Here is an 18,574-nt window from a genome sequence, read left to right as displayed (position 1 = left end):
GTGGGGGATAGAAAACACTTAACTCTGGGTGCTGGGATTTGAGAATCACAGAATATCACCAGAGTTGCAGTGGAGATTACAAGCACTGGCAAGATTAATTATATTTTTCACTTTAAATAACAGAACAGTTTTAACAAATGCTCCCTTAAATAGAATTAAAAAAAAGCCTTTAAGAAACTCATGCAATTTGCTTTCCCTAGATGGCTGAGGGGAAGTGCAAGGCAGTACTGTCTGCACAGACCTGAGAGCCAGCTTGGAGGGCTGATGGAGCCCCCTAATTCTGTACAACAGCTTTCCACTCTGACTACTGCTAACCATTTACAATGTGCCCAACCCACAGTATAACCCCCTTCCCACTCTGCTCTTTCCCCACCACATGTATTTTTCTCAGAGATCCCTAAGAAAAAAAAAAAAAAACACAACTCAAAGAAACTCTGAGACACTCATGACTCCAGAGGGCCTTTGCATGTTTTCCTGAGGTATATGACACTAGCTATAAGATTTCTCTTCTTCTCTCCCTTTGCAATCCCTTCACTGAAATGCATCCCCATATATGCTTTTTCCAGTGAACACCAAGCCTGTAAGCTGCTTTTCCAAGCCAAGAAAAGTTTAAAAGAGGTCATGCCACAGAGAGCAGGCTCTGCACATTTCCTAAGAGGGTCATATTACGTAGAATATCCACCGGAGACAAAGTGTTCCCATCCGGTTTCCCACTTCTTCTGGTATCAAAGTTGCTTTTCTGGTAGGTGAAGTGGCAAACACATGCACTGGGAAAAGGAAAGATGAATTTTTTTTTCCTCCTATTTGCTTATCTCAGTCAAAATTCCTCAGCATAATTCTAGAGTCTAACAGAGCAATTCTTGCTATGAAAGCTGATTACTATATTCAGCATTTGGGACTCTCCCCTTCACACACACAGAGGCACTCAACTTTGGATGGCTTTTTTTCTCCCCTAGAACAACGCTGAAATAGTTTTCTTCTTAGTTAGACATTAGGAAAAACTTTCTAGTGGTAACAACGGTTAATCAGGGCAATAGGCTGCACTGCCTCCCTAGGCAATCCTGCTGTCAAAGGCTTTTAAGGCCATGCTAGATCCGCATCCTCAGAAAAGGTTTAGATAGAGCTTATCCTGCCTTGGGGCAAGGGGACAAACCAAAGGAGCGCTGCAGGTCCCTCTCAGCCCCATCTTTGGCAGCTTCACAAAACACCATATAAGTCTGAAGAGTGCACCTTCTTGCCCTCCTTTAGGCACAGGGCTGGAGCCAGCTGCAGGGGCAGCGTGCCGAGTCTCTGGAAAGCGAAGGGGAATTTTGCCTCTCTGAGCTACGACCCTGGTGAAAGAGCAAAAGATTTGCTCTGGAGTGGCAGCTGTAGCTGCTGCACGCAGCTGGAAAAGGGCAGTAATGCCACGTGTGTGTGAGCAGGTAGGCAAAGTAAAAGGGAGGATCCTGAGGCATCTGCAACGTACAGTTTCCACTAGTAGAATGAGACAATCCCCTGGAGGAAAGGACAGGAGCAAAGCAAACAACAGGAGAGGTTGCACGGAAAAGGAACCCCCACCCCAAGCTGCTGAAACCAGTTACACCCCAGTCATCCCAGTGAGCTTCTCTGTATGCAGTTATGCAGCTGCAAACATGGAAAAGAGCAGCCAACTCTGAGGAGCGCCAGGATCCAGTCTATGAGAAACACTGGAAACAAACACAGATCAAAGGGAAACACCAAGCTGTATACACAGCTGGGGCTGTCTTCCCCTCTTAAAAAGAGATGGGCACACAGATTTTAACTGCAAGCTCTTTGTGTGTGCTTGCACGTAACTGTGTGCATCTGTGCAAACGTGAGCACTCGCCCCACATTTGACCTCTTGACGTTACCAAAGCGTAGCTCATGAATGGTATTTTCCGAGCTGTATGGAAGATTCCCATACAGCTGGGCAAAATCTGACTGGGCAACCCACAACTCAACCCACCCCAGGGAACAAGGCCAAATAGGTGGGAATGAAAGACAGACATGGGAGATACAAAGTAACATCTTTTTAGCCTCTAATTTCTACAGTAAACCTGTTACACTGCTCCCCCTTTCAGAATAACTTATTTCAAGAATTTCACTGAGTTTCCAGAAGGAGCAGAACGCTTCCCATCTAAGGGCTGGACTTTGGCCATGTGGAATTACAGTGAACTACCCTAAGTGTTCAACAGGCTGTGTCTTTAAGTAGCACTGGAAAGTCCTTCCTGGGAGGAAAATGTGGAGGACATCACTCAGAACTTCCTGGGAGAGCCAGAGCAATCCCTCCTGCACAATCCAGCTCTGAGTGGAAAGAGCAGAGGAACATACAGCAGTAGCAGATGGAAATGCTGGCAGCTGCCTGTTCTTAGGTCCTGAGACACTCTTGGCTGACCAGGCTCTTCTTCAAGACTAGGGAGAGCCACAGTGAGCTCCTCAGCACTGATCTCACCTCTGAGCCCTCCTGTTCTGTTCCTTTTCTCTCCTGGGCTGCTCCACAGGGAGATCTACCCATACACAAATAAGCAGCAAAATCAAGCCCAGCATCAACTTCCTTTTCCTTTCCACATACCCCCTCTGATGGGTGCGTGGCTTTGCCAGCCTTCACCCTCGTAGAAGGGTCCTTGCCCTTTCTCTACAAACAAATACATTCAATGATTCATATGAAGAGCAGCGTGTATCAAATGCCCTCCTTTTGCTGTTGCATTATTCACTGTCCTGGACAGTAAGCTGTTTGGTACAGGAACCCTTGGCACTCTCTCCAAATGACTGGGCATAACTACAGCACTGTAGAGACAACTAGGGAGGAGCAACAACTGCCCAAGTGAAGGAGCAAGTATTCATCTGAGAGTCATTAAGAGGTGTGCTTCTGAACGATTCGATGCTTTTAGACATTCCACCCTAGCACAGCAACCAGCCAACTCAGAGATAGCAGCCTGCACTTGACTTTATAAGCACGACTAAGTTTTGTGCAGCTGTTTACTACCTACCATGATAAAAACCACACCCTTATCATATGAACTGTTATCAGCCTGCACCATGCCTGAACCCACTGATACCATTCACAGAGTCTATTTCTATGAAAGTAACAGTGCATTTCAAGCTCACGTCCTGTTTCCACCGGAGGTTTCAGTGGGTAAGCTTTTTTTATCAATTTCTGTAATGCCTCCTTCTTTCTCTCAGCCCCTCCTGGACAGAAACCCTTGTAAACACAGTTAGAAGATCACTGTGTAACTGTTACATCCCCTTTCCTGCCTCACCTTCTGCGAGCTGAATATGCTCATTTGCGAAATCTCCCATTCATGGCAATCCTTTCTTCACCTTGAGTCTTAAGGTGCTCTACTTAAACTCCTGGGCAAAAAAATAAGAGCAAAAAGCATCCATCCTTTGAAAAAGCTTTTCATTTTTCCCTAAATAAGCCATGTTGCTTTATGAATGCACTCTCAAAGGTAAATAATTAACAGGCAAGAGGGACAGAAAATCTTATTACACAGCTAATGGGAAGCGATGCTCAGGCAGCAGTGTACACATAAAGGATACCTTCAAAAGACAGCCCTTAATTTTTTTTAATGGAACATGGGGCAGAAGACCTGACTCATCCCATTGCTCTGGGATTCAGGGATTCCTCTGCATTCCTCCAGACTTGAACAATCCAAAACCTTTATATGAGATTCAGCCTGCATCAGACAGACTCAAGTGCCACCTCTGAAAAAGGCACAAATTTGAACTCCCAAGGCACACAGAAAGGGAAGTAGATAGATAGATGACATCATCTACTGCTATGTTCTGCCATGGCCCTGACTGAGCCCTGTCCACATTACCCGGTGGTTTCATGGGAGGAGAATTCCTGACCCTTGGTTGCACATTGCCTATTTAATTGTTTTATGGTTGTCATATGCATTGTTTGGGAAGAAACCTGCCTGGTCTGTTTGCCCACAGCTATGCAAACTGTTTGGGGTGACCAGCACCATTTGCAGCCAGGCAACAACCAGAGCAACTGCGAGAGGAAGCCCTTTGCTTCCATTTCCCAGACAAGGCTACGAATGCCTGTTACACACTTGCACTACCCACCACAGCACCCAAAACAAGGAGCTAGACCATACTGCACCAAGCCTCACCAGCCACCCCCAGCAGCAAAGGTACCTTCACTTTGTGCCCCTCTCCTCTTCAGATGGGAGGAGGAGCATCATGCAGCACCTCCTGGCCCTGGGCAATACTTACAGGGAGGACACTAAGGGGAACACAAGGAGTGAGCATGAAGTTTTGAAGGAAGCAGAGATGGGACAGGGGAAACTTTTGTGAAGAAGAGAAAAAGCAGGCAACCGGCTGGAGATGTGGATCAATGAAGCAAAGGAGTGGGCCAATGCAAACTTGTTCCCACACACCCATTACTCCAGGCACTGGATCCATGTGTGTTTCCGCTCCTCACCTGTTAAATGGGAGTATCTGACTTCCCACCACGCATTGGCATAACACAAGGTTATAGGTTCCCAAAGCTGTTGATACTTTGGTAAAAATGGGCCACGTACAGAAAGGAGAATGAGAAAGTTTCTTGCCTACATTTCCTATCCCATGCTGAATTTCCTTTGGTTGTCACAAGTCTGCATAGGCTATGTTGCTATAGTACCCTCAACACACATACAGATATAGATATAGATCAGCACACACAACTACAGCTTCTGTCCCAAGAGTACAAAGTCCTGAAACTTGTAGTTAACAGGTAATCTCTCTCAAAAATTATATTCCTATTACCTCATCTTCTCTAAGGCAGAAACTCCCCAAGTGGCTTTTAGCTAGTAATGCTTTCAGGTCCACGAGCAACATTAGTCACTTAACAAGAAAAGTTTTCGCATCAGAATTTCTGGCTCTCAGCACTTCCAACAGCACCACAGGAGAGGAAAAAAAAAAAAAAAAAAAAAAAGCCTGTGAAGTCCCCAGAGATGCATTTGGGAGGTACAGGGCCCTGTCATGACTGAAAACTGAGCCAGGAAAGCTGAATGTTTGACTTCCTACCTGGGGCCAGATTCTTCCCCAGTCGAAGCTCACTGATTACAGAAGGGATTTGCCCAGTCTTTGTTTTTTTCAGGACAGCCATAAACATACAGAACTAGAGAGGGTTCAGCCTGAAAGAAAACTGTGGCAACACACCCAAGTAGAAATTCAAGGATGCAAGTTTGGGAAGAGATTCAAGAACCAAAGCTGGCAATGATGCACTCCAAATCAGATACTATCTAAGTAGGTAGGACTGCTTTCATTACACATCCACAGCAGCTACCACACCCCCTCCTGGCTCCCTGAAAGCAGTAAATAACCAGTAACGCACCATTTGATACCTCTTCTGTTCACTACTCTGGAAATCTTAAGTACAGGATGCTGAATGCAAGAACTCAGCCGGTAAGTGGGGATACCTCACTGCAGAGCATGTTTCTTTCTAAGATGGGGTTTCCTCTAAAGTCTCCCTTCTGGGAGGCAAGACAATGAAAGGATTCTCAGCATCAGACCATTATGGCAAGGTCAAGTAGAATGCGCTGACAGTTCTTTCTACACTATGGGAAGAAAACACATCAGAAAGTGTCCCTAAAACACATCTTAGTTGAGAAGGGCTTTGTGATAAATATCTGTTTCTGAAAACTGGCTTGTAACAGCGATTTTATCGTGCAACATTCTTGAAACAAAAACATTTTGCTTTGCGACAGTTTATCCAAAATAGTAGTACTGTTCTTTTTACTCTTCTTTCTCCAATTGCTATTGGTTTCATAAGGGAGGTGCAGAGATCTGGGAGCAAAAAGGAAGGCAGGCATGGATTCATTCTTCACTGCATCACTTTGAATAAAAAAAAAATAATTATATTGAAACTAAAAATTCCAATATGAGCAGTACTAAAGGACTTCCAACAAAATGAGGATCATTTTGTTTCCTTTGAATTTTGGCATGGAGACTAACCATCCCTTTTCAGCAGCTTTACTCAAGAGTTCAAAATGTTCTGCTGCCCAGCCAATGTGAAACAAAGTCTTTTGCAGACTTTTGATTGTAAGTGAATCGAAACACTGCTTCTGCACAAGGAGGCACTTCACATGAACAAGTGTGGTGGTCAGCCAAAGAGACCAGATCACAGTTTTACAGCATCTGACCAGTGAGTTCCCAGAGCAATGCAAAGAAATAACCACAATATAGCAAAAGGCAGACTTACACTAAACAATGACAACTGACCCTAAACGTATCCAGAAAGCATATCTGTCCGATAGCGTTACTCCACAAACTACAGACTTCACTCTCTCCAGGTAAAACAAAAGCAGGCACAGCAGTGTAATAAGTTATCCGGATCTCCTAAACTAGAGGAACATGCTTCAGCTCTGCCAAAAATTGTTAGTCCCAGCTGAAAACGGAGGCATCTGTCATCCAAGCGACAGAGTTGAAGACAGCTAGCTACTTCCAGCTCTTATTCCATACTGGCCATGGAGACAGGAGGGTTTAGCTACAGTTCCCACAAGGAGCAAGCTGGATCAGTGCGTGCTCTGACCTTTGGATGTGGCAAAGAAAGATGCATGCTCAGCTGTGCTGGATGTGGTTTGACTGCTGCAGGGAACATCACAGGTTCCCAGTTTTATTAATGAGGAAAACAATATGTACTGTCAACATTTGCTACATGAAGTTAACATGAAAACAAAGCCCACTCCAGAGAACAAATGAAATTTACTGGATTAGTTTCTTGTTCCAGCTCTCCTGATAAATAGCACTGAACTCAACACCACATTGATTAGTTGGTTCAAGACAAACACTGATCAGATTGCCTTGGCAAGTATATATAGCACTACAAAAGCACAATCATCCATGTCTATTCAGAGTAGCAAGAATTCACTATACTTTCATTTCCCTTTCCTCTATCTTTCCCAGCCTAGACAGCATGTCTGCACTATTTAAATGCCCTACGTTAAATGCTTTCCCCTTCTTCTTCTCTTGCATTTTGCTAATAGACACCCTCAAGCCCCTGTTCTAAAGAAACAGAACCAAACTGTGCAATTGCTGCGGAGCCTCAGAAGGCCCCACGTTTCAGTGCAACCTGACCCAGGTCATGGTTTTCTCCTTAACACTCAGTAGGGTTTTTCCTTTATCTCATCTGCTACCTCAAATATGCAACCCAGCATAACAGTCAGCTCTGTGTGTGAAACTGTTTTGGAGAAACACTCTGCAGTAACAGTCTCTCATGTTAAAGAGAGAATGGGTGGGGAATCACAGACGTTAGACGGGGAGGGGGGATCCTGGTAAGAGTCAGAAAGGCTCGATCATTGCTATGTGTTTGTCGTCTTCACTTTGTTTCTGATCATCTCAAAAGCTATCAGAGAGAAAGTATCTTGCACCACTGCACTCTGTACTTTTACACAAGCCACAACTCTTTAGCAACTTGGTTTAGAAGTTTTGTCTCCTTTAGACTTTGTCCTTTTTAATTTTAAATGAGGTAATTTTGCAGAGCCATGAATTCTGTGAGATCTTCAGAAAATTCTAATTTCAGTGATTCTCCTAAGGTCTCTCTCCCTCCTCGGATCTTTTGTTTGAATTAAATTATTGTTACCATAAGAAAAATCTGCCCTAATAACTCATTCTTTACCCAGTTACTCAGGTTTGTTTTCCTTCCTTCTGTTATATTACAATGCAATAATCACCAAAACCAAATAGATCAATCTAGGATACACAGAAAAACTTTGTTGTTGTTGTTTTTTTTAAAATCTGATCGATAGCTTTACAAACATCTTTCTTGTTCTATCAGGAGACGTAACTTTTATGACAGACACCACCACCTTGTTGGTCTACCAGAACTGCCACTTCACAGAGCAGCAGGAAAGTCATCTCAGTGCTGCATACCTTCTCTTGATACCACACTGACCACATCCTTCCAAAACTGGCGTGTGTCTAAAATGTTCAGACAATGGTAAATTCTGCTATCTGTACAACACACCATTTAACTTAAGCCTGAATTTTATCTACTATCCTTTTTTGAGAAAATACTACATTAGCAAAGTTCATCTTTCAGTCACTTGCTTTATCATGTTTTCTTTTAGAAAATGATGGGGTGTTGCTTACAAATCAGTTTTTGGGTAGGCGTGTTAAAGGACTAAAAAATATTGGTTTAGTTACGCCTTGCAGAAGATGAGAAGCAGAATACTGGTTTCTTGTTTAAATGCAAGCTATGACTCATCCTGGTCAGAGATAAACTGAAACACATACCCATTAAATAAAAAACACAAACAATTTTCCAACATGAGGATTAATGACAGATAATAACTATAAATTAACTTTAATCTTCTACAAATCAAACAAAGCCCCTTATATAAATGTCACTGCAATCTTTTCAGATTAAAAAAACCCCACCAAACCCAAATCAAAGCAGAAAGAGAAGTCACTTAAATATTACAGCTAATATATGGTACCAAATCAAATAGCTCCTTAGCAGAACCACTGGAGCACTCATGAAATATTTCAAGACTACAAAAAGGAGTGGAGCTTAAACCATGATTTTTTTAATATATTTTTAGTTACTTTTCCATATCCAAGGGGTACAAGATTCTTAATCCTGATACATTGAAACATCATCAGCTCTGCAATATTCAGTCCAAGTTAAATTGTATATTCAAGAAGGAAGAGACCATTTTGTTTTTCAAGTATTCTCTTGCTAATGCTTGAAAGAAAACTCTGTGTAATTGTTGAATGGGTTAAAACAAAATTTAACTGAATGTAAGAAGGCTGCTGTTCACAGACAAGAGGGGAAAAAAAACCAGAGTCAGAGACCTAATAGTGGACAATTTTGAAAATTATAGTGTGTGTCAATAACGGAGATAACAGTGAGATTCAAAAGGAATAATCACAAATAATAGGGAAAATGAGCACCTGCCAGCCACAAAGCCATTAGTATCAGGGCTTTTATCTTTGCAACAGTTAAGTCTGGAGACACTGACAAACTTAACGACACAGCAAATAAAACAGGGTAAATATCTACCGGGAAGCTATCCCCTTTCACTCAGGAAACACTGCTGTGGAGTTTGAAAATAAATGCCTCCAGTATGAAACTCACTGTCCAAATCTTTGGTAACAAACATGGCAAACCCAGCACAGCCACTACAAGGTCTAGCTTGGTTTGCAGATGTGCATAGCTGACCAGGCCATAGCATCTGCATTAGGGGACAGACAATCCCAACCCACAAGCAGCGGGCTCCTGACCAAAGATCCTAGATATAGGAGTTTGCCTGTACAGACCACCCAATGTGATCAAATGTGTGCCCTTCTCAGAAGGGTGAAAACCAAGGCTTTATAAAACCATGTCTGAGACACAGACCTGGAATACAGTGCCTCGGAATGGGAAGCCCTGGAGGAAAGACCTTGCTGAGAAGGCTGATAGTTAGCAGTCTTCAGCCTGGAGCGGGGCGGGGGGACACACTAGGGAACATAACTGAGACAGAAGGAGAGGAAGAGAGAAGGATGTTATTACACCAACTGGGAATGGGAAGACAAATTCTGCAGCAAGTAAACAGCTTGTCAACATTCAGAAAAAGGTGGTATAAGGGGAAGCACAGGTAATAATACTCCTCTTACTAGTAAGATGTATAACAAAGTGCTGGACAGTAGTCAATCCTCATGATAACCCCACCCTAGGTAGTATTACTGTCCTCAGTTAAAGACACGGAATCAAGGCAGAAACTTCCTCAACTCACACAGATAGCTGGTATCAGGCACATCCTAAGCCCATCAATACTTGCCAGTCCTTAGCTGGACAGTAAGTATGGAATGCTAGCTGCTGAGATCTCACCCACAGAGAGTTTGAAGCTTCACTGCCTGCCCCACAAGCCTGAGGGTAGAAAAAGATGGTCACACATCCATGCAAACTTGGCCAATGTGAGAGGACCAGGCTGGTACAGGGAAAGATGGAGACAGCTCTGCTCTAAAGCTGTACTGAGGGCAAGCAGCATTTGCAGTAACAATTAGATATGCAAATAAGCACATTGAAAATTAGTGACGGTTTACTGTTGTCATGGAGAAAAAAGCACCCTCCATTCTGGGTCAGACCCAAGCACTGCATTTTCTTTCCCTCATTGGTAAACAAAACTGTAGAGAGCACTGGAAAACCCAGGAGCCAACACTTCTCAACACAGCTCAACGTGGGACTGGAAAGGTTGAGACTCAGGGGCGGGGACAAGAGAGCAACACAACCAAAATAAAAAACCTCCCTGCATCAACCCAGAAAGACAGGACCATGACAGCTCTGTAACCCTCAAAGCTACCAGAAGGTAGAAGCACAGCCTGGAAGAAAACACCCACACCATGCAAAGGCCAAGCTGCTTCCCAGTACTGCTGCTGCTGGGGGAGGCAGATGTGGGGGAAACTGAAGGCAATGTGATGCACGAGGTACTCGGCTCCGATTCCCTTGAAGCTATGTGGGAAGATCTTGTCTGAATGGAAATACACACTTGGTTCGAAGCCTCTGTGTATCTTTGGCCATCCTTATAGGATTCCCATCCCTTGTTAAATGATGGCTGCTAAGAGGGAAGAGGAGGCAATCAACCTATTTAGACTCAGCTTTCCCACCCTCAGGGTTTCTTCATAGGAGCAGCTGGCCAGAGCACTGCCTTTGTTCCAACAGCTAAAAAACCCCCACAGACACCCCCCCTCAGTCCCCCTAAAAATCCAACAGAAGAGCCAAGATAAGTTTATAATGGGAACTCTGACACAACCTTAACTATAGCATCCTGAATGGAAGGCGATAATCTGATCTGTGTGTGAACTAGCTCCCCTTGTCTCAATGGTATTTATCTTACTTTAACTCCTCTTAGAAAAGGGTTGAGTCATATAACAGAGCTAGCCAAGTAACAAAACTGCAAGGCTTGCTAAAACTTCAGATTCAAGGATAAACAGGCACAATCCTAAAACAGGTTAGAAGACAGAGTCTCCACAGGAGCACTGGTAGCCAGACCTCCAAGCCTCTGGACAACGGTATTTCCTTCTGCACTGCAGAGATTATCACAGCCCAGTGGAGGGGTGGGAGGGAGAGGGTGTAGAGCACAGGGTTCTGCCCTTCAGTTCATGGTAACACGTATTACCCAGGGCCCAAGAAACCTGATCCCGTAGCAACCTCATGTACAGAAAGTGCCCCAATCAGATTTCACTGTGTCAGGAGAAGAACAGTATTTACTCTGCATACAGATTAGTCACAAAACTGGGTCACTTCTTGCCTTTTCAGAGAGAGGAAAAAAACCCAACCAAAAACAAGGCTGCTTTTTCAGATCCTTTTTGTCTCCCCCCCCGACTTTTAAAACTACGTGATGCAGTGTGGTCATTCACAGCTGTCTAAGCTGATCAAACGGCACCTGCATGTGTAAGGTTAAAGCACATTACACTCACTAGGCTTGCATTTCTTAGAATTCAGCTCATTAGCTACTTACCGGTTCTTTTCTAGTTCGTTGTGCGTAGACCTGGAAGAGAAACAAAAATTTGGATTAGCCACCTTTGACCTCTCAGCACCAAAGTTCAATCACTGCAAGCTGTACACATCCCCAGTGGCATATCACAGTGTAAAGCCAACCAACTACATACATTAAAATCTATAGCTATAACCTCAGCCTCCCTGCCGACAAGAGATTCCTCTCCTCCTAAGTCTGTATTTACCTGCTACGTGCAAAGCTGGCAGTCTTACTGGCACTACAGAAAACGTTCCCTAGAGACTTAAATGCACACAAAATCCCAAAGAGAGGCAATGATTGGAACAGGGCACCAGAGTCAGCCATTTCCAGATGACTACTGGCTCTGCCACCAACTCATTACAGGACTGCAGTTACGTTTCTTTGTGCTTTAGTTTCTCCATCCACCCTGTAAAAATATTGGTATCATCTGCTAACACAGGAGCTCATGGAGTATTAATTTATGCACATCAAACACACGGGAACCTTCCGGCAGAATTGGCTCAGTAAGGACAACCCCTGGAGACCTTTAGTGGTCACATGCTAGATTTAGCAAACTGAGTAAAACTCCAGATATGGCCAGCATTTGAGCATGAAACAGGATGGCCAGTACTGCTATGTTTGCAAACATCAGCGGCGCTGAGTAGCACTTTTAGGATGTCTGGAAACCCCTCAGGGATTGAAACAGCACCACCACAGCACTAGCTTGCAGTGAAGCAAGTGACCCATGAAGTGGCACTGTGACCACTTGACAAAGGAGGGGGCTTTGTCTTTATACCTGCCCGCCACACCAAGCATGCTGCCAGCACTCCCCAATTGAGAGCTCGCAGCTTGAAAATGAGACCAACTAGAAACAAAAGGGAAACAGGCAAGTTCATTCTCCTTGCCTCTGTGGTGACAGCAAGAGTGGCAAAAAAAGCTTAAATCCTTTCAGGATTTCTAATCTAACGATGTTATTAGTAACCCAGGTAAGGTTGTTGTGGATTATTTAAAGAGGGTAGCCATTTATCCAACACTTCTCTTTAACAGAAGGTCACCTTAAAATAAGAGTAAAAGGAGCCCAAGAGCTTAATAAAAAGGATCTATTTTCTGTAATTTGGCATCACATTTCTTCCGGAGCTCTGAGAAGATTATCCTCTATCCCCCATCTGGAGAATCCCACAGAGAATTCTACAATAAGGGAACTGAATGGAGGATGTGCTCCAAGGGAAACCCTGTCATAATTAAATGCTTCTCCAAAAAAAGGGAGGAGGAGCACTTAACAGGTGTTAGAACCTCATTGAAGATGACGAATAAAGCACGGATGTCTGCAAAAAACAGGGTAAATAAGTCTTAGCTAGCCATAGCCGAGAGCTGTGGGTGGCCAAAGGAAAAACAAAACATTACTGTATGTCTGTGCAAGGTGCCCTGCGCAGCAGGGTATGGGATACCCTAAAGGCAAGGCACACTATAGCCAAACTCCTAAAGCTGGGGAAACTTCCAAAGCAAATCCTTCCCTCCGGAAAAGAGGGGACCCCTTAAGTCTGGTTCCCAGGAATCAGAGACATGAACATAATATTTAGTCCAGAAAATCTCCCAAATCAAACCCATATCCCCCACAGAATCTAAACCAGCAAAATCTATTTGTCCAGGCAACCCGGATACAAATTAACCCACCACGGCTGAGCTGAGGCCCTTTAAAACCACTGCCTGTATGTTCTTTGGAACATGCTTATTGTTCTTATTTACTGTATGTTCCTGCAGGAGACTTTGCACTCTGCTTGGCTATGACATTAGCAGTTATAAAGCCAAAGATACGCAATGGCTTGAATTCCTGTATTATATCGAGCCAATTATCAAGGCCAGCACTGAAAGAACAAAGTTTGGCCCACTGCTGTGAACAAAATTAAAACAGCAGGTTCTCCCTACTCCTCTCACACAGGAGACTCTTTATTACCTATCTGCCTTCTGATGAACAAGACAACTGAGAGGGGTCACAGGCTTTTCACCAAGTCAGGAAATTTATGCTGTGACTTTTAACTATATCAGTGGCAAGGAAAAAAACAAGCCCCCCCCCCACTTTCCCACTGAAGCTGAATGCAAAGGAAAGAATCTCAGGAATGCTGAATGAATCCTATGGGGATGTTACTTCTCTTACCTGCCTATGCTTTGTTTAGTCTTACTGGGGACATTTGTAAAAGTTTTAATTTCATCGAAATTTAGAAAAAAACCCCAGCACTGCTTTCCACTACCACCACTCACTAACTCTTATTTTCTGTGCCAGTTTCCCTTTGCTTGGACAACAGATACAGAAAAAACCTTCTCTCTTCTATTCATAATTCATTTCATTTTCTGTAGCTCCTGATCTAGAGATTAATTTTTTCCCCTCATCTTGGGGCTGCACATGTTACTAAGATTTATTTGGAGTTAAACAAGGACAGTGCTGTCAGTGAAGTGTAAAAAAGTACAGGCGCCTCTGTTGACATGACATTCAGAAAAAAAAAATATCTTTTAAATAGGCACAGAAACAAATGTAACTGTACCTCTTTAACTGAGGTGGTCTTATCATCAACTGAGAACCTAGAGAGTATCACCAGACTGAAATCAAAGCTCCATCCTTATACATCATCACCAGCTTTTTGATGGGTACAGGATGCACACCACAGCTGTAAACTATTGCAGCACTCTGGGAACATTTCAGGGTTACTTGTAACACTCTGCCCTTACAGCAGCAAGGAACCTGTGCGTTCAGTATGATGTTGCTTTGTTGCTGTTGATAGTTAGTCACAGACTGTGTCACCCAGTGAAATAAGGACACCACTGTTGAGCACGGACCACAAACCGGAGGAGCTCACATCCCCACTGTCAGGCGGACAGGGCAAGCAGGACCTTGCCCCCACCTGCAAAGCTGAAACCACAGCCATGCAGGTACAGACATGTTCAGAGAGGAAAACAAAAGCCCAAGCACACGTACCAGCACTGCTCAAAACCTCAGCTGCTATTTAAAAGTAGCTGAAGCATAAACTGTCTGCAGGGCTCTCATTTAAAAGTCAGGTTTCTACAGCAGTCAGTTCTCTAACAATAAGTTTAGAACACCCAAACTGATAACTACCCCTAAAAACTGAAGGAATGTTATATAAGGAGGAGGATCCTGCTGACTACATTTTGAAACAGCATGGGAAAAGATCAAGAAAGAGTTTTAGAAGCTTAACATAAAGGAGCCAAGCAAACAACAACAAAACCAGCAGAGCAGTCCCCATCAAGATTTTAAAGAACAAAAAGCTGAAAGAGGAGAAACTGAAGTTTATCCCTCTCTACCCCAGATACCTGAAACTGCTTACAAAATAGGAAGAAACAGGGAAGCAACAATTGTCAGTAACTCTAATTTAACGTCAGATGCAACAACCTTTTTGTGCCAGTTACTGTGATTCTACCTGCAACCTTGCTATCCAACACTGCAACAAGGTGTTGCTGAAACATTAAGCTACACTGAATTCCCCCAGTGAATGAGACATTGTAAATAATTTGTCACTTTATCCCATTTTCTTTATTTAAAGAAAACCTCTCCTACCATGGCAGAGGCAGCCAAACTTTCCCTGAGCACAGGTAAGCCAACAAAACAAACTGCGTCAGGGAGGAACAAGCTCTAAAGAGCACTGAATTCATTTGTCATCGGGTTTTTTACTGTGATTAAAATCACAAAGCTGCCACATGACATTAAACACAGCTGACCTTTCTGGTTTACACATTTAATATTGATAAATAGCCCAACAAATGCATTTGCAGCACATCTGCATTTTGGTTTGACTTCTTAGTGAGGTAACTATTTTCTATTGGGAAAACACAGCAATCAAGAGTCCTTGTCCCACGCAACACACAGATGGCATTTAGACCCAATGACCCTGCCATCTCCTTGTACCTGGTTACCCTCCTGTCGGTATCTGGCACCAGCTCCTGGGTCCAGAGGAGCCCAGGACTCCAAGAGCTAGAGCTCCATCTCCATCACAACAGAGATACCGGTGGTTCAGGAGATGCTGCTGGCCATATACTACTGCCAGGTAAAGGGGGCGGGGGGTGGGGGGGAGGAATAAAAAAGACCTCTTCCAATACATGTCCTTAAACAGCAAGAACATCCATCCACAGACCAGGCCAACCGCTTTCTGTCTTACTTCACTCAGGTTCAGCCACCTCTGCTGCTTATGCACATACAATGTTACTCTTCTTCATTTTACAGACCTTTCTCCCCTTCTGGCTCTGTTGACACCCATTCACTTGGCCACCAAATTCCCCTGCAGGAAACGCCTTCTTTCATTCCCCAAGCCAAGATCAGCCACCCTTCTGGAACCAGTGAACTACACTACTGCTCTCTCTTTTATGAAAGTTCTTCCTCAGAAACTACTCCTATTGGAAACAGCCAAATGACAAAACAAAACAAATGAGGAGGAAGGGTCATCAACAGCTTTTTTGAATTTTAAATCCACCGGTGTCCACAGAACAAAACTTACTGGCTGAAGAACCCCAGTGTTTTGCCAGGGTTTCAAGCAGCAGTAGATCAACACCATAAGTAGTCTATGAAACCAACTGCACAAGCCATAGTCTGGGAAGTTTACGGAGAAGCTCCACCAGGAGCAGCAGTGCGTAAGGCTTTCAGCCCAACGGTAAGACAAACGATAGCTGCACAAGAGTCAAATCTTCCTGCCCAGATGGAGATGCTCAAGGGCTGAGTTTCTCAGGGAGTTGTGAACCCACCTCACCTCTGGGAGGCCCAGGAGCCTAGCTCTTGGAGGGCTGCACAGGAGCCTTGGGAACACAGCAGCTTATGGAACTCAACATTGCCAAGAGCTCCTTCGGTGAGGAGCAGGATGCAGATGAACAGAAGATGGCATAGCTGGAGCAGAAGTCCTTCTGCTGCTGTCCTTAAGCCCCTTGCAAGTACCAGCCTCAAGTCTAACAAGAGCCTCACCTCATCCTTGCATATCAGCAAATCTAACAAAACATTTCCTTCCAAGCAATACTAGAGACAAAAGTTATCTTAGTCATTACTATCCCTGATCCCCCTACACTGTGTGGCCTCGAGGTCCAGACTAAATGCTTCTCCATGAAGAGCTGAAGTGAGGAGACAGAACAGACTGTTTCACCTTCTCACTGACGTCAATGGAGAAGTACCAGATTAACCTAGCCCCAGACTCTGACTAGTTTTTTCTGTCACTCTTAAATGGACATGGTATCAGATTTCTCCCAAGGCTCTGATCAAAGCTGTTTTCCCAGGATCAAGGCAGACCCCTTCCAAAGTTCACATTCTCCATCTCCAACAGAGAAGGCGACACAGATGTACTGGCATCTGTTCATGTTTGTTCATCTTTGGAAAAGGAGAAATGGCCCCACATAGTCTGTTTTCAGCTCAACAAGGGGAAGAGAGCTCCTTTGTGCCGTTCACAACTGCAGAAAGTCACCTACCCCTGGGTTTCTACACAGTATCCTGAAAGCTTCCTGCAACACTCAAAAACAACTTTAAAAGGTACACTGCACGCATCCCTTGAAGAAGTAAATTACTTCAAAGCCACCTACAGTATTTACACAGCCCCTCTCAGTTTGGTACCTGCTCCTCATAATCATTATTTCTGTTTGCAACACTTCAGAAATTAACTCCTCCCTAACACTTTTTATGCAGTGGGGACAACACCAACACAGAAATTCTAAATGATTTTCCCCAGGCCACACAAGAAGCCTGTGGCAGAGCAGGGTACTTAACTTGGGTTCCCTGATCCCCAGGATAAGTCTTGGATCAGTGGGTTGCTGTTCTCAGGCATCCCAAAGAGACATCTAACAAGGACATTTGTGCTATCCGATTCTTGGGTCAAAGACAAAAAAATGACATCATCATTGTAAGCTGCAAGTGGGAAAGTGAAAAAAAACCAAAACCAAACAACAACAACCTAAACCTAAACCAGCCCTCATGTCTTGCCCGCTGTGTGCCAAGTGAGCCAGCCCTACTCTCAGAGTAAAAGTAGTATCAGTTTACCAATAAAACTCATCCAACAGACATATCAGGCATAACCCTCAGGTGGGGAAGGAACTGCAGCCAGAGTCCCAAACAAAGCACTCTGTTCTGTTGGTGCATGTTCTGCTTTTTCAGCACAAAGGAGGAAAGAGCAGGAAGACAGCTCCTCCTTGCTGAGCACCACAAGTCTCTCCCAGTCCCAGAGCTGTGCTCCCCCAAAGCAAAGCAACACCCCTTTAAGCAGCACAAGGTGGCACTCTGCAGGGGAAGGGTTTTCCAAGCCAGGCCACACAACAGCAAGAATGTTGTTTTGCATCCAGTGCTGCAATCTGGGGTCAGCAAAGAAGTCCCCAGCTGGCTTCCCTCCCCTCTATTTAGGCTGGGAGCAAGTGTTCTGGTGTGGGTCTTCTCCTGTACCACCTGAGATGCTATGTGCAGAGGCTGGTCCTAGTCCCAACTGCTAAGGGAAAACTGCCGCATCTCATACGCTCCCTCACGCAGGGCCCTGCACAGCCAAGAGGAACTGGGTTTGCTGAACAAGCAGCTATTCAATATTTTGTTTTCCCCTCATTGTTCAACACGTGGCCTCAAGCCAAGCCCTGCTCTGAATACAGAACCGGTGGTTTCCTTACAGGCTTTTCAACAGGCTCACCGAGAGCAGCAGCTAGGCAGTTCACAAGCACATTTACTGTAGAGCATCCTTGCTTTCCAGATCGGAAACTAAGAAACACGGAAATCAGAGTTGCAGCTTCTCATTCCTCTGAGTGCCTCTATGAAGACCCCTAAGGGTCAGGTTTTCTGGGCCACTTTACGTGTTCAAAGCACAGCTCCCACTGGTGCCCCTTGTGGCTGTGCAGCTTAGTTCCCAGGCTCATGTCTTGGAAAAAGATCACAATATGAGGAATAGACTATTTGGGGGTCTCCTACAACAGGCTGGGCTGAAAGGGACTTGCTGAATGTACACAGGACTGCTGACAGGGGCCAGAAGTGAAGTGAGTTCTCCAGTGTGCTATTCACTGCTCCATTTGTCTGCCTTCTAGCTTCTGTGACAAGTGAGCAAACATCCTACCATCTCCTTCCCTTCCCAGCCCACAGTTAACCACATCAGAAAGGGCTCATGCACACAGATCAGACACAAAGGCTGACTGTG

At 44.4% G+C, this 18,574-nt stretch overlaps 1 protein-coding gene across 2 annotated transcripts in view; it reads right to left on the bottom strand.

Annotated features, from left to right (window-relative positions):
• Nucleotides 1–18,574, bottom strand: part of MXI1 (MAX interactor 1, dimerization protein) — a 57,679-nt gene that overhangs the window by 18,573 nt on the left and 20,532 nt on the right. For both annotated transcript variants that reach the window (XM_075026353.1, XM_075026355.1), the window contains exon 3: nt 11,430–11,459. In XM_075026353.1, the coding sequence (XP_074882454.1) occupies nt 11,430–11,459 (30 nt within the window). The remainder of the gene's footprint in view (nt 1–11,429; nt 11,460–18,574) is intronic.

Source organism: Buteo buteo, chromosome 4 (assembly GCF_964188355.1).
Source record: "Buteo buteo chromosome 4, bButBut1.hap1.1, whole genome shotgun sequence".
NCBI lineage: Eukaryota > Metazoa > Chordata > Aves > Accipitriformes > Accipitridae > Buteo > Buteo buteo.
Note: the sequence above shows the minus strand (reverse complement) of the source record. Positions and strands in the feature narration are given on the sequence as shown.